The following is a 17,132-nucleotide window of genomic DNA, read 5'->3' on the forward strand; positions in this document are numbered from 1 at the left end:
CAGACCTACAAGCTCGTATCGCGCCACTCGGTGGCGCGATATGAGCTTGTAGATCTGCTATTTTTAAATGGCTAAAGCATAACATGATGCTAACACCAAAATGGGTGCCCGGTCAGAATGGGTTAAAATTTTGCCAGCATAAACAATGTCAATATTACCGGTACTTCACTTATATTTATTTGAAACACCTTCATTCTCATGTTTGAGAATAATTCTTGTCCATATGGTACATTCTGACTAATGGGGGGGAAACGTATGAGCATTTGTCAATTAATTTCCTTCCAAAATACTTGCTTGAGATCACTCGCACAATGTGAAACAAGACCATGGTATTTCTCATCACTAGAACTGATTTTGCGGGAAAGAGTGGTGTATAATTATTAAATGCACCACCAGATCCAAAAGTCAAGTCCAAATGCTTCCATCCTCTGTAGACGACTTCCGCTGCAACGACCGTAGAAGCTGTGTTTCCAGGCGTCTGGTGTGTGACGGTCGATCTCACTGTCACGATGGATCGGACGAGCGTGACTGTGCCTCTATATCTGCCGCTCCGTCTCGGCCAGCTGCTCCGTCCCAGTCGGATGTTCTGAAGTGTCGTCTAGGCTCCAGACCATGCAGAGATGGACGGCAATGTGTTCTGTACAGCCACGAGTGTGACGGCGAGACTGACTGCCAGGATGGATCAGATGAACAGGATTGTGGTGAGCTGTCTTTAACAGTACTGTTGGGGAAATTAGTTAGTGAGCTTAGTTGTTCTCTTAATGGTCTTGGATCTGTATCTGCTGTTTAGACACATTAAGCTTGTGAATAATACTATGTTCCAGTTCTATGTTATTGTTACACAGCAATAGTGTTATTTAATGGTGTGGATCTCGTACGTTATGTCGCCAGTTAATTATGTCATCTGTGGTTATCTGTGTTATATTTATTTGACATGGACATCAAATCACAGACGGGTGTTGCAAATGAGCACTCGTGCTATATACACTTTAACCCATTCTGACCTGAGATCAGATTCATACGAGGTTTCCACTGGACACACACTGGTCTGATTAACCCATTCTGACCTGAGATCAGATTCTAAAAAATGTCAGTCGTTCTTCGATTTTTCAAAAAATAGCAGACCTACAAGCTCGTATCGCGCCACTCGGTGGCGCGATATGAGCTTGTAGATCTGCTATTTTTAAATAGCTAAAGCATAACATGATGCTAACACCAAAATGCAGTGCATGTAAGACATTTGACACAGTTTGGTTCAGTGGTTTGCGAGATTGGCCCTGGACAGACTCACAGATGGACACATTTCTAACTCCATCGCCTCCTACTGAGCATGAAATACAATAAATCTCAGTTCTTTAGTCTGTTTCAATGGAATGATTTGATTATCATTCCTAATGGGTGTTCTACTGTTTCTAGACAATTCAGTGACTGGAGCATCACTAAACGTCCGCTCATCCAGTCAATCCCACCTGCCGGATACCGTCCCTACCCAGCCTCTCACCACCGCCAAGCCAAGCTGCGTCTATCCTTCTTTCCCCTTGTGTCCGGGGTCATCGTTGTGCATCTCCTCTACCCAACTGTGTGACAAGAAGAAGGATTGTCCCGATGGTGCCGACGAGAAGAACTGTGTCTCAAAGTGTCCTAATAGATGTAAGTTGTAATGAAGGCGACCTTGTTTCAATATAACAAGGTGAAGCAGAACTCTTATTTCTGTGGGCACTGGGCAGGAATGTTACATGTTCGTTGTCCAATTTCAATTGTGTCCGTCCTCTGTAGCCGACTTCCGCTGCAACGACCGTAGAAGCTGTGTTTCCAGGCGTCTGGTGTGCGACGGTCGATCTCACTGTCACGATGGATCGGACGAGCGTGACTGTGCCACTATATCCGCCACTCCAGCTCGGCCAGCTGCTCCGTCCCAGTCAGATGTTCTGAAGTGTCGTAGAGGCTCCAGACCATGCAGAGATGGACGGCAATGTGTTCTGTACAGCCACGAGTGTGACGGCGAGACTGACTGCCAGGATGGATCGGATGAACAGGATTGTGGTGAGCGTTCTTAAAAGTACATCGACTTCTCCGAATGCATGGGCAGCTTTGTCAGAGGGTTCAGGATGGTTGTCTGGTTTGCAGCAACAACTGGATTTTCTATCTTTTCTTCCAACTCTGGATGCGGGCAATAATTATGTTCCAGACATGTTTGTCATGTTCCCACTATTTCTTTTTTACTTTAAGCAACTTTCATGCAGTGTCTTTTATCCAGTTCCCTTTTCCCCCATAACCTCATGGAACCCAAAATACTTCCATACCCTGGCTTTGAATCCCAAAGGAGCCGGTCGAATCCGGCTCTTCTGTCATCTCTTCTCTCTGCGTTTGTCTCATGAGTTTATTTTGGTTGTAAGCATGTGCGTGCGCTGTGACTCACCGCAAACTGTCCGGTATGGCACCACAGTCGCAGATTAGTTGACAGCCCTTTCGCTCCGGTGATATGTAAAAACATATCTAATCAATTTTTTACATTTGTGAATCGATGAATAATCGTTCATGATGGCATTCACGTTTAATCTAATAGTTTTTTTTCCCACCACTATGTTCTACTTTATTGCTACACAGCATTGACAGCAATAGTTATTTAACCCATTCTGACCTGAGATCAGATTCATACGAGGTTTTCCACTGGACACACACTGGTCTGATTAACCCATTCTGACCTGAGATCGTATTCTAGAAATGTCAGTCGCTCTTCGATTTAAAAAAAATAGCAGACCTACAAGCTCGTATCGCGCCACTCGGTGGCGCGATATGAGCTTGTAGATCTGCTATTTTTCAATAGCTAAAGCATAACGTGATGCTGACACCAAAATGGGTGCCCGTTCAGAATGGGTTAATGATGTGTCGGTCATCTGTGTTCTGTTTATTTGACATGGACAACACAATCACATTGGACGAACCAGATGCATTGCTTTTAGTGTATATAGCATGAGTGCTAGTTTTCAACACCTGTCCGCACAAGTCTTAATAATTAGGCAAGCTCCCATTTCCATTGTTAAAGTAAAATGAAAGGAGTCAAAGGACAAAGTTGCATACTGGCAGCTAGAGATGCTCCGATCAGGTTTTTTGGGGCCGATCACCGATCACTGGAAGCAGTACCTGCCGATACAGATATTGCCGATACCGATCAGTGTCGTGAATTCACACTTTGCAAACTGCGAGTTTGGTGTCCTTTTCTGACACAGTAAACCAGGGATACTCAAATAGCTGAACATGTGGGCCACATTATGAAAATGGCAAGGGGCCAGGGGCCGGTTGCTAAAATGACAACATTAATGTTACTTTTTAATTTAACTTATTTCCACATGACTTATGAAAAGACGAGTGCAATGTGCATTATTTTATGGCTTGCCCATTTTCTCTCTTTTGAATAATTCTGTGCAATTCTAGCACATTCAACACAAACAACTGTTTCCATAAAACAAACTAACATAGGCTACTTCTCTATAAGCAGAATCATGAATAGGCCTATTTAATTTATGCAAAAGGACAAGAGAGAGAGAGCAATGCGTTTGTGGCTCAAACTTTGTCCTATATTATTTTAGAGCAGTGGTTCTCAAACATTTTCATGCCAAGAGCAAAGGGTTCCCAATATTCTTTCAATCTACAAAAATAATCCCAAAATCGCTTATAAACAGATGTGGCAACACTGGCCAGAAACGTCCAGTGTTGCTTCTTTTTGGCTTATTTTGCATAGACCTTTGTTGCTCGTTTCTGCCATAGAGTTATACTGGCAACACTTCTGGCTTCTACTAGGTTCTAGCTTGATATGCTGCGCCTCGTCGTTGCGTCTATGTGTCTGTGTCAGTCCCAGCTCCGTGACTGGGAGATGGGAGATAGAATGGATAGAACTGCTTTTTTATTTCTCCTTTCTTTTCTTCCACCTCTGTGTCTCTCTCTCTCTCTCTCTCGCTCTCGCTCTCGCTCTCGCTCTCGCTCTCGCTCGCGCGCGCTGGCTATCTCCCGCCTACCATTCTGAGAGTCACTTTTTCGCCACTGTTTTAATCGGGCATTTTGATCGGCAATTTTGATTTATTTTGAGGATCAGATACAGGCATGATTGGCCGATAATGATCGGTAGCCGATCGATCGGAGCATCTCTACTGGCAGCGTGTGTAAGACATTTGACACTGTTCTGTTCAGTCGTTTGCGAGATTAGCCCAGACAGTTTCACAGATGGACACATTTCTAAATGCATTGCCTACTACAGAGCATGAAATACAATTAATCTCAGTTCGTTAGTCTATTGTAAAGACTTTTTTTTCTCATTTAATATTCCTAATGGTTCACCTACTGTTTCTAGACTCTTCAGTGACTGAGTCGCCACTGAACGTCCCCTCATCCAGTCAATCCCACCTGCCGGATACAGTTCCTACCCAGCCTCTCACCACCGCCAAGCCAAGCTGCGTCTATCCTTCTTTCCTGTGTCCGGGGTCATCGCTGTGCATCTCCTCTACCCAACTGTGTGACAAGAAGAAGGATTGTCCCGATGGCGTCGACGAGAAGAACTGTGTGTGGAAGTGTCCTAATAGAGGTCAGTGTACTGTTACTGACCTGTTATGGTCCTACGTAGGCCAAATCTTTGCGTTTCTGGTATTATAGATCTTATTGTCTCCACCAGGCCGAAGGCATGGGGGGAGAGTATGTTTTGCACTCCGTCCGTGTGTCCGTCCGTGTGTGTGTCCGTGAGCAGCTAATCTCGGCCACCGTTAACCCGGTCGATGCCAAATTTTGCACACACACTCCCTGGATGCCAACGATGAACCTCTGCACCAAAATTTCCAGAACGGCCTGTTATAGCGCCACCAGGAGGCCGCTTTGTGCAAAACAAGTTTTTGCACAGTACACCTACAGATTTTGTCCAAACATCGCGCAAATTGGTACACAGTCTCTCTAGTTCACATCTGGCTTTTAGAGCGCCACCAGGAGGCCGACTTTTGTAAAACACATTTTTGGATATTACTCCTCCGGATTTTGTCCAAAAATCCCGCAAATCACAGTATCTCCATAGTCATGTGCTCAAGACGGATGTGTCTGATATTTCATATTCCATCCTAATTGGCTAACATTGGCTTTCAAATTTTGCAGGATTGGCCTGTTTTGAACAAAAAGCCTCAAATCATGAACGCAGCGTGCAATTTGACGTGAAATCTTTCACGCACTTTCCTACTAGGCTGAGGAATATAGCCCACCCATTTCACATTGGCCTGTTATAGCGCCACCAACAGGTGGATTGTGCATGCGTGCGATCAACACGGATCTGCACCATTTCCCATATTCCATCCTGATTGGAACAAACAAACAAAACATGTTTATATTACTCCTAAACATTCCTATCCTCCTGGTGGAGACCTGTGCCCAGAAGGGCACTTTTTCTAGTTGTCTACTCATTTTGTATGTCTGTGGCAATTTGTTTTGGACAAATGTCCACCACAATATGACCCCTGGTCACATTTATTTTCTTTTTTGTCTCCACCAGCCGAAGGCATGGGGGAGAGTATGTTTTGCACTCCGTCCGTCCGTATGTCTGTCCGTCCGTCCGTGTGTCCGTCCGTCCGTCCGTGAGCAGCTAATCTCGGCCACCGTTAACCCGGTCGATGACAAATTTTGCACACACACATTTCCTGGATGCCAACCATGAACCTCTGCCCCAAACTTTCCAGAACGGCCTGTTATAGCGCCACCAGGAGGCCGCTTTGTGCAAAACAAGTTTTTGCACAGTACACCTACAGATTTTGTCCAAACATCACGCAAATTGGTACAGTCTCTCTAGAGCCATTCAACCAAACCGGTCTTTCAGATTTCTCAGACTCCATCCTGATTGGTTAAGATTGGCTTCCAAAGTTCACAGGAGTGCTCAGTTTCAAACAAAATGCTGCATATCATTAACACATCGCGTGATTTCCGTGAAATTGTGCACCCACATTCCCACTAGGCCGAGGACGAAATGCCACATGAACAATTTCAACTCAGCCTCAAGGTGGCGCTATAACTGGCCGAAAAGTGTTTTTACCTCTGACTGCACGGATCTGTGGATAACTTTGTATGCCAACTCCCTAGAGGCCAAGGAAAAACCTTTGTCTGGAATTTTTCACATCTGCTCTTTATAGCGCCACCAGGAGGCCGACATATGTAAAACACATTTTCTATTATTACTCCTTCAGATTTTATCCAAATTTCACGCAAATCGGTACACATGATCTCCATAGTCATGTGATCAAGACAGGTTTGTTTGATTTATCATATTCCATCCTGATTGGCCACGATTGGCTCCTACAGTTTTCAGGAGTAGCAAATGGCCACAACTCCTCCGATTGCCATGAAACTGTGCACGCATATTCCCACTAGGCTGAGGAAGAATCCTGGTGGAGACCTGTGCCGATTGGCACTTTATCTAGTTTAAGTTATGTTTCAGTTCCAATTTGTCATCGTTGTTAAAGAGTTGGGGAGATCCCTGTTACTGAACAAATGCTCTATTATTATGACTAATAATATCACAATGATCATTTACAGCTCATTTAACCAAGTTATCAAATATTAATTTTGTCCAACTCAATGTGCGTCCTCTGTAGCCGACTTCCGCTGCAACGACCGTAGAAGCTGTGTTTCCAGGCGTCTGGTGTGCGACGGTCGATCTCACTGTCACGATGGATCGGACGAGCGCGAGTGTCCCTCTATATCTGCCGCTCCGTCTCGGCCAGCTGCTCCGTCCCAGTCGGATGTTCTGAAGTGTCGTCTAGGCTCCAGACCATGCAGAGATGGACGGCAATGTGTTCTGTACAGCCACGAGTGTGACGGCGAGACTGACTGCCAGGATGGATCAGATGAACAGGATTGTGGTGAGCTGTCTTAACAGTACTGTTCAAATGGAATATTTACCTTCATGGTCTTGGACGTGTGACCTGTATCTGCTGCTTAGACACTTTAAGCCTGTTAATTATACCATGTTCTACTTTATTGCTACACCGCAATAGTGTTAACCCATTCTGACCTGAGATCAGATTCATACGAGGTTTCCACTGGACACACACTGGTCCTGATGAACCCATTCTGACCTGAGATCAGATTCTAAAAATGTCAGTCGTTCTTTGATTTTTCTAAAAAATAGCAGACCTACAAGCTCGTATCGCGCCACTCGGTGGCGCGATATGAGCTTGTAGATCTGCTATTTTTCAATAGCTAAAGCACAACATGATGCTAACACTAAAATGGGTGCCCGGTCAGAATGGGTTAAGCCTGTTAATTATACCATGTTCTACTTTATTGCTACACCGCAATAGTGTTAATTAATCGTGTGGATCTCATAAGTTATGTGCCCTGTTTATGCCTGTTATGTCATCTGTGTTATATTTGACATAGACACAATCACATTGGACAAACCAGTTGCATTGCTTAAAGTGTATACGATTGCTAGTTTTCAACACCACACACACACACGTGGCTCAAGCTCCCATTTCTATTAAATATAAAACAAAAAAGAAAACGAATGCAAGGACTAAGTTGCATACTGGTAGCGCGTAAGACATTTGACACAGTTTGTGTAAACTGTCCGGGACCAATATAGCAAACCACTGAACCAGACTCGCAGTCGCATTTCTAAATGAATCACCTCCTACAGAGCATGAAATACAATAAAATCTCAGTTATTTAGAAACGGTAAGTCAACCGTTTAGGAATGTTAAATCATTTCACTGAAATAGACTAGACTCTTCAGTGACTGGGGGCGTCACTAAACGTCCGCTCATCCAGTCAATCCCCACCTGCCAGATACCGTCCCTACCCAGCCTCTCACCACCACCGCCAAGCCAAGCTGCGTCTATCCTTCTTTCCTGTGTCCGGGGTCATCGCTGTGCATCTCCTCTACCCAACTGTGTGACAAGAAGAAGGATTGTCCCGATAGAGCCGACGAGAAGAACTGCGTCTCAAGGTGTCCTAATAGAAGTAAGTCGTAATGAAGGGGAAGCCTTAAAGGTATATTCAGTGATTTCACTCAAAAAACCTTAGGTTTCGTTTTTGGCTGTGGGACCCAGCCTTTCGTCCAATCAGGATAGAGAGCCAAAAACGAAACCTACGGTTTTTTGACCCCCAGGGGTTAACTGGGGACAGGGAGGAACTCCTTATATGGCCAGCACACTCTATAGTAGGGAGGATTATCACAACAAAACAAAAAAATAAGTGATATTTGAATTAAGTGAAATCACTGAATATACCTTTAAATATTTTCCAGTTGCAGCCGAGAATTATTTGAATGGATACAATGTTATTTGAACCAATCTGTATGGTAGTCGGATTTCTTTTCTTTTTTTCCCCTTTTTTTTTCAATTTTAAGTTGTGCGCCAGTTCCAATTTGTTATCGGTCACTTGTGATTTCACTTATCCTGTGTCCTCTCTTAACCCATTCTGACCTGAGATCAGATTCATACGAAGGTTTCCACCGGACACACACCGGTCTGATGAACCCATTCTGACCCGAGATCAGATTCTAAAAATGTCAGTCGTTCTTCGATTTTTCAAAAATAGCAGACCTACAAGCTCGTATCGCGCCACTCGGTGGCGCGATATGAGCTTGTAGATCTGCTATTTTTCAATAGCTAAAGCATGACATGATGCCGACACCAAAATGGGTGCCCGGTCAGAATGGGTTAAATATAGACCTGGGGAGACCGCTGTTGCTGAACAAACGCTCTATAGCAAGGAATATCACAATTATATTTTACAGTACATTTAACTATGAGTTAATATTCTCGTTTCAATATAACAAGATGAAACAATATTCATATGGGCAGCAATGTTACATGTTCATTGTCCAATTCAACGTGTCCGTCCTCTGTAGACGACTTCCGCTGCAACGACCGTAGAAGCTGTGTTTCCAGGCGTCTGGTGTGTGACGGTCGATCTCACTGTCACGATGGATCGGACGAGCGTGACTGTGCCTCTATATCTGCCGCTCCGTCTTGGCCAGCTGCTCCGTCCCAGTCGGATGTTCTGAAGTGTCGTCTAGGCTCCAGACCATGCAGAGATGGACGGCAATGTGTTCTGTACAGCCACGAGTGTGACGGCGAGACTGACTGCCAGGATGGATCAGATGAACAGGATTGTGGTGAGCTGTCTTATAAAGTACTGTTGTTCAAACGGAAATCTTTGTCGTTTTCATCTTTGCAATTGTGTCCGACTTGTGCTGCTTGAAACGTCACTTTAACCCATTGGAGCCCCAATGTCCATGCTCTGGGGGGGAACCATCCATCCACCCATCCGTTAGCCACTTCCTCCTGGGGATCCTGAGGCAATGAGGCATTCCCAGGCAGTGGACAAAAGTCAAAGTCTGTGCGATTTGTTGCACACGTTAACGCAGTGAAATGTGTTCTCCGCATTTGCCCGTCTCTTGGAGCAGTGAGCCGCAGCCATGCCGCGCTCAGGAATCATTTGATTTGTTGATTTGACACTCGGGTAAGCAAAGGAGCAGCTCTACACCGAATCTCTCTGGGGCTGACTGAACCTTTCACCCTATCTCTAATGGAGATGCCAGCCACTGTCTGAGAACTCTATTTCGTCCACTTGACTTTTGGTCATGACCCACACTTTATGACCATAGGTGAGAGTAGGAAGAAACGTGATGTGAAAACCAATGGCAGCAAGTTACTTCCGTTGCCTACTGACAGTGTGCCATTAGCCCTGACGGACACAAACCTTCTGGCTCCTCCAAACAAAACTATTTAATGAAGAAATCTCAGTTCTTTGGTCTATTTTATTTATTTATTTTTTAGATATTTTTTTTGCGGTTTACGCCTTTTATTGATTTTTTGAAGGGACAGACAGTAGGCTGACAGGAAACGGGAGAGAGATGGGGGGATGACATGCAGTAAAGGCCGTGTCGGGTCCGGGAGTCGAACCCGCGGCACACTGCGACTGGATTACCAGTCCGGTGCCCAGACCGTTACGCTACGGCCTGGGCCTCTTTGGTCTATTTTAATGAAATCATTTGGTAACTGCTCTGTTTCAGACTCTCCAGTGACCGCCGCTAAGGGCAGTCCTGCACTAGATGACAGATCATCGTCCAGTCAATCCCGCCTGCCAGATGAAGCTGCTACCAAACCACTCACTACTACCACCGCCACCAAGCCAAGCTGCATCTATCCTTCATTCCTGTGTCCGGGATCATCATTGTGCATCCCCTCTACCCAACTGTGTGACAAGAAGAAGGATTGTCCGGACGGAGCTGACGAGAAGAATTGCGTCTCAAAATGTCCCAACAGATGTAAGTTGTCGTCATGTCCAGACTCGAGTGCTTTCTCTTTCCAGTGTGTCTTTAGCATTGCCTGGCAGAAAGGCACTGGTAGCTCAAAAAATGCTTTCTGTGGACATGGCCCCTTAAACTATAATCTGGAACTTCATTCATCTGTATGGTAGTGTATGTTTAAAAAATCACCCCTGTGTGAAGTGAGGGCTGCTCTTATCACTATACATCTCATGAACAATTGAATTCATGTGATTGGTTGTTTACATTTACGTCATATTTGGCAGACATTTGACCTAATTTCTCCTTTCAACGGCAAATATTGAGAAGTGTGGGGACAAAAGCTTTTTTGGCTAGCGCCCCTCAGAAAAGAAGAGAACTTAATTTAAGCCATGACCACAATTCGAGATTTAGCCTTGCAGACTCTATACTAAAGAATATAATTTTGTTTAAGCTTGTATATCTGCTATTTTTCAATAGCTAAAGTTTAAAATGAGGGGTAAAGTGGTTAAAAGCTAAGGTGACACAGATGCGTTCCGGGTCTTAATGGGTTAACTCTTGAGCGTAAAATGAAACCAACTTCACCTGTAGAGGGTTAAAGATCTATAAGGATATGTTTGGTTACCGACTTTCCATCATTTAGCTGGGGACCACCTGGATCCCTCAAGGAACACTGGTGTCGGTTAGGACACCACCTGCTTGTGCCAACTAGTACAGCATTGGGTTAACTTTGAGTTAACAAGGTTATTTTTTTTATCTACCATGGTGAAGCACATTTTAAACTTCCAATGTGTGGGTAGTAATGTTTCCAAACTTGTCCTCTATAGCGGACTTCCGCTGCAAAGACCGTAGAAGCTGTATTTCCAGGCGTCTGGTGTGCGATGGCCGATCTCACTGCCAAGACGGATCAGACGAGCTGGACTGTCCCTCGACTCGCACAGCGGCTGCTCCCTCCCAGGCTCTGAGGTGTCGCAAAGGCTCCAGGCCATGTGCAAATGGACGGGAATGTGTTCTGTACAGCCACGTGTGTGACGGCGAGGCCGACTGCCAGGACGGATCGGATGAAGAGGACTGTCCCGACTCCTGCAAAGAAGGTTATTTCATTTACAATTTAATTATAGATGTAAAAAAAATCCAATGGAGTTGAGAGGTTTTGTCCGAGCGCTTTGAAATACTTTTCCTTGGTTCAATATCTTTGTAAACTACGTTGAAAGGGGAGTTTCCCTCCCAACAGCGACGAATTGCAATAACTAATAATTGCAATACACAAAATAACTTGTAAGTCGTCATACAGTTTAGAGGGGGTCCTTGCAAATAAAACATTTAACCCATTCTGACCGGGCACCCATTTTGGTGTCGGCATCATGTTATGCTTTAGCTATTGAAAAATAGCAGATCTACAAGCTCATATCGCGCCACCGAGTGGCGCGATACGAGCTTGTAGGTCTGCTATTTTTTGAAAAATCGAAGAACGACTGACATTTCTAGAATCTGATCTCAGGTCAGAATGGGTTAATCAGACCAGTGTGTGTCCGGTGGAAACCTCGTATGAATCTGATCTCGGGTCAGAATGGGCTAGTGCACTCCTAAGGTGTCAGTGTCGTACACGTGTCATAAATATTGTGAAGAAAACCTGGAGACTGACATTCAGTAATTGGCTCAAATGAACCGAATATGTATAAAATGTGACGTGTAAAACGGAATCTAAAACTTGCCGCGGACACGTTGATGACCCCTCCGTTCTAAACCATTTTAGGTGAGTTCCAGTGCTCGCATGGGAAGAAGTGCATCCCGCTGTCCCAGGTATGCGACGGGTCGATCCAGTGCCTGGACAGCGAGGACGAGCTGGACTGCTGGAGGAGACCGAGCAAGGCCTGCCAGCTGCGCTGTGACAACAACACCCGCTGCCTCCCCGCAAGTCACCTGTGCGACGGAGAGCGAGACTGTCGCGACGGCGCCGACGAGAAGGGCTGCGGTGAGTCTTTTTGAAGTGTCCAGTCATACCGTAGCATGACCACGGAGAACACTTGAGTCTGATTGGCCGGAGGATGTGCACTTTTTTTCACGTAACTGCACATTTAACTTGGTAATAATAATTATGCCTCATATTTAACCCATTCTGACCGGGCACCCATTTTGGTGTTGGCATCATGTTCTGCTTTAGCTATTGAAAAATAGCAGATCTACAAGCTCATATCGCGCCACCGAGTGGCGCGATACGAGCTTGTAGGTCTGCTATTTTTGAAAAAAATCGAAGAACGACTGACATTTTTAGAATCTGATCTCAGGTCAGAATGGGTTCGTCAGACCAGCGTGTGTCCAGTGGAAACCTCGTATGAATCTGATCTCAGGTCAGAATGGGTTAACACCTTTAGTGTTCCGGAACTTTTTCAAATATAAAGGCGCTAAGAGTGCCCAGCAGATGAGACAGATTTTACTTTGAAAAGCGCCACCTTACATTTCCCACCCCGAAACCGGGAGGTATAAATTTCCATTACTGCCTCACGCTGTCACATCTGACCTCTCTAGAAGCGTTAATATTCGAGATGCTTGGTTAAAGTTGTGAGGCGAGAACATTGCCGTTCTGATCAAAACCATGGAGAGTGCCGTAGATTTTGAGGGAATGGACCGTTTTGTCGGGCCGTAAACGAGGAAGTGAACGGCTGCGTGAACAAGGCGTTGCCTAGCAATGGCCCTGTAAAAAAATGGATTACAGCGATCCAGTTTTATACCATTAAAAAAAATCACACCTGTACCATGTGGTGGTCCCCACAACATCCAGACCGTCTAGGGGTCTGGCCCGGTTCCGACGAGCCGCCCCGCGTCCGAAACCGTGGAGAAATGACGACAACAACAACAATGTTGTTGTGTGGGGGTCCCCGGAACATCCAGACCCCCAGGAACACGCCTGGTTGCGGCGAGCCTTCCCAAACGGTCGAAGTGACAAGAATTGAGGTGTTTTACAGCTTTCTATGCTCGGACACAGGGACGGACATGCATACACACATGCTACTGTATGTAATGGAGCGGTTAGGCACCATCCCCAAAAGTCTGGGGCCTTCTACGGGTGTAATTACAAAGACGTGTGGGGACGTCTTGAGCAGTAAACCTGTTTTAAAGGTTGAATGCTGCTCATTTTCAACATTGAACTATGTCTTGAAAAATGACCTACCGGTATGTCTGTCAACATTCAGCTGTGTGGAAATAATAAACTTAGGGTCATGTGATCATATGACCCTACGTTCTAGGCTAAACTTATTTAGCCTAGAACTTTTCATTAATGGTCATTAATATACCCCTTTAGTACTAAAGTAGCGTGCATACTAGTTTAGTCACCGTTCTAAATTAATTTGCATAATGACATTTGTACTGTATTGATGATACTGTGTAAGTTATCATAATCTACACGCTATCCCTAAACAAAAACACATATTATTAATATGTATGTATTGCAGTCGATAAATCTTTCTCCTACTCCACAGTATCGGAGCCAATCAAGGTTCGTGATCGAGATCATCAATTTGAAGATGCTGGACCCCCTTCTAACCAACCACAAGAGGCTGGAGTCCCTTCTAACCAACCACAAGAGGCTGGAGTCCCTTCTAACCAACCACAAGAGGCTGGAGTCCCTTCTAACCAACCACCAGAGGCTGGAGTCCCTTCTAACCAACCACCAGAGGCTGGAGTCCCTTCTATCCAGTCAACAGTGGCTACAACCCCTTCTGTACAGCCAGTAAGCCCTTCTATGCTGCCATGTCTGGCTCCTTCAGTGAGGTGTCCACTTTCTCCTGTGTGCATCTCTCAGAGCCAGCTGTGTGACGGACGGAGAGACTGTCCCGAAGGAACTGACGAAGAAGGCTGTTTGAAGAGGTGTAGAAACTCCAGTAAGTCCCAGCTAGAGCTTAAACGGACTGTTTTTATTGTACGTACGTATTAAAATGTAATGTTATTACCCTATTGAGAAATCGGTGAGTGCAGGCAAGGTTTCTAAATTGTCCAGATCTTTGTAAAAATCAAAGGTCAGTCCATGCAGGGGCTATGCCATGTGTATAAAGTCTGAAACTCCACTTGAGTATACGGATAGACAATTGCAAGATCGATTGCAATTGTCACTGCGCTCTAGAATCTTTCACTTGAAAATCATAATGTGATGCGAGCGACTACTCTATGTGTATTGCAGTGCGGGTTTGAAACGGAACGAAACTTTAAGACATGAACATCTTAGATTTTCGATCTTAGCTCTTAGTCCACAATGACATTTTGATCTTGGCGCTTGTCCACATTGACACTTGATGAGTGACGTTAGGAAGTGCACGCTTCAGGCAGAGCTACACTTGTTAACCCATTCTGACCTGAGATCAGATTCATACGAGGTTTTCCACTGGACACACACTGGTCTGATGAACCCATTCTGACCTGAGATCAGATTCTAAAAATGTCAGTCGTTCTTCGATTTTTCAAAAATGGCAGACCTACAAGCTCGTATCGCGCCACTCGGTGGCGCGATATGAGCTTGTAGATCTGCTATTTTTCAATAGATAAAGCATAACATGATGCCGACGCCAAAATGGGTGCCCGTTCAGAATGGGTTAATTACAATTTTAATTTAGGCATTTAGCAGATGTTCTTAATGCAGAGCGATTTACAGTAAGCAAGAACAAACATGGTAATACATAAAACCTAGTCATCATGTGTACTCGTGTGTATACATAGAGTGCTATGTCTAAAGTACATCTAACCTGCGTCTTTAACTTAAAAGTGCAACGTTTAATTTTACATTCCATGGTACAGTGTGTAGCTCACCGAATTCTATTCTGCTGCATCGTGAGCTTGTAGATCTGCTATTTTTGCCGCGCGATGCACGTTAAATCCAGTGTGTTGCGTCTCAGATGACTTCCTGTGCAGAGACAAGAGGAAGTGTGTCCCGCCGTCCCAGAAGTGTGACGGCCGCTCCCACTGTTCAGACGGATCCGACGAGAAGGACTGCTCGTCCAAGGCTGCTGCGTCTTACTGTAAGTCTGACCTGAGATCAGATTCTAAAAAAATGTCTATTACATCCTGGCAGTTTCATTATTAACCCATTCTGACCTGAGATCAGATTCTGAAAGTGTCTTCGATTTTTTTTTAAATAGCAGACCTACAAGCTCGTATCGCGCCACTCGGTGGCGCGATATGAGCTTGTAGATCTGCTATTTTTCAATGGCTAAAGCATAACATGATGCCGACACCAAAACGGGTGCCCGGTCAGAATGGGTTAATGTGGCCCGCAGGTTAATATCTGAATATTGATTTCCGCTGTTGACAATTCCAAACATGCATATATGCTTTAATTACTCTAGATTTGTAGCTGAATGACATTGGAATGTTATTGTCTTTTTTTTTATTACTAATGTATTTGCATTTAAGTTCATACAGTTAACATAAGCAACAAATATAGCATAATTAGCAGATCTACAAGTTCAAAGCGCGTCTCCATCTTCAAAGTATAAAGGTGACCAGGTGTGGTCGACACCCGGCGAACGTGCCGGGCCGTCTCTGGTCTCCACCAACTGCACCACCTCCTCATCGAGGGTGGTGCAGTCATAGAGGGTGGTGTAACTGCATAGTGTTTCTTCTGTCGTTCATCCCTGAGAACTTTGGGTGTGTTAACGGCACGTTTTTCTCCTGTAACTTTGGCAGACTCCGCTCCCTCAGCCAACGCAGCTCAAGGTCCGTTGAAGTGTCGCGTAGGCACCTGGCCGTGCAAAGACGGCACGGACTGTGTCGTGTACAGCCACGTGTGTGACGGAGAGACAGACTGCAAAGACGGATCCGACGAAGAGGCTTGTGCTACTCGCTGCCAAGCAGGTTAATTTAATTCATTTTTAAGATTTTTTTAATTTTTAACCCATTCTGACCTGAGATCAGATTCATACGAGGTTTCCACTGGACACACACTGGTCTGATTAACCCATTCTGACCTGAGATCAGATTCTAATTTTTTTTTTTTTTTTTTTTTTTTTTTTAAATAGCAGACCTACAAGCTCGTATCGCGCCACTCGGTGGCGCGATATGAGCTTGTAGATCTGCTATTTTTAAATAGCTAAAGCATAACATGATGCTGACACCAAAATGGGTGCCCGGTCAGAATGGGTTAATGTGTTTTCTATGTACATTAGTTTCAGTGATGAAGTACTCTTTAACTTATCTGAATTGTATAGACTAAAATAAGTGAAAGTGACTGAAATGTACCACATGGCATCTTGCGATAGCCATTTGGGCGCTATTGGTGTTCATGACAATAGTTACTTTGAAGGTTGAACTTGAACTACGCATCTACTGAGATGACATTTGTACACAGTCAATAGTTTTTTTTATTATACACTTAACATGATGGAGGTCTTACGATGTTGTGTACATTTGGTGCTGAACCTTACAGAGTTTTATACTCTTCGCTTAATTTTGAAGATAAAAAAAATAAGCTTTGCTCATACAGAACCTTGGTCACCGTTTCGTACCAAGTTTGTTAAGTAGTTAAGTGATGTTTTCACGCATTTGTGAGGTTAGTCTTAAAATTACCAGTGACATGGATAGTTTTACACATCAGCAGTCATTGATTTTAACCCATTCTGAACGGGCACCCATTTTGGTGTTAGCATCATGTTATGCTTTAGCTATTGAAAAATAGCAGATCTACAAGCTCATATCGCGCCACCGAGTGGCGCGCTACGAGCTTGTAGGTCTGCTATTTTTTTTAAATCGAAGAACGACTGACATGATCTCAGGTCAGAATGGGTTCATCAGACCAGTGTGTGTCTGTCCAGTGGAAACCTCGTATGAATCTGATATTGGGTCAGAATGGGTTAAAGATGAC

General features: G+C 44.6%; 1 protein-coding gene across 1 annotated transcript in view; it reads left to right on the forward strand.

The window, feature by feature from the left end:
- Positions 1 to 4,326: 4,326 nt before the first annotated feature.
- The window catches only part of LOC310878954 (uncharacterized protein), a gene marked incomplete at its 5' end in the record, with an annotated part of 32,597 nt that continues 19,791 nt past the window's right edge, over positions 4,327 to 17,132 (forward strand). The window contains 11 exons of the mRNA XM_083793370.1: positions 4,327 to 4,579; positions 6,618 to 6,884; positions 7,813 to 7,986; positions 8,879 to 9,145; positions 10,046 to 10,300; positions 11,107 to 11,373; positions 12,036 to 12,254; positions 13,762 to 13,778; positions 14,085 to 14,163; positions 15,169 to 15,291; positions 15,959 to 16,126. Coding sequence (XP_083649496.1) covers positions 4,327 to 4,579; positions 6,618 to 6,884; positions 7,813 to 7,986; positions 8,879 to 9,145; positions 10,046 to 10,300; positions 11,107 to 11,373; positions 12,036 to 12,254; positions 13,762 to 13,778; positions 14,085 to 14,163; positions 15,169 to 15,291; positions 15,959 to 16,126 — 2,089 coding nt within the window. The remainder of the gene's footprint in view (positions 4,580 to 6,617; positions 6,885 to 7,812; positions 7,987 to 8,878; positions 9,146 to 10,045; positions 10,301 to 11,106; positions 11,374 to 12,035; positions 12,255 to 13,761; positions 13,779 to 14,084; positions 14,164 to 15,168; positions 15,292 to 15,958; positions 16,127 to 17,132) is intronic.

This window comes from Protomyctophum parallelum (assembly GCF_964188405.1).
Source record: "Protomyctophum parallelum genome assembly, chromosome: 21".
Classification (NCBI taxonomy): Eukaryota; Metazoa; Chordata; class Actinopteri; order Myctophiformes; family Myctophidae; genus Protomyctophum; species Protomyctophum parallelum.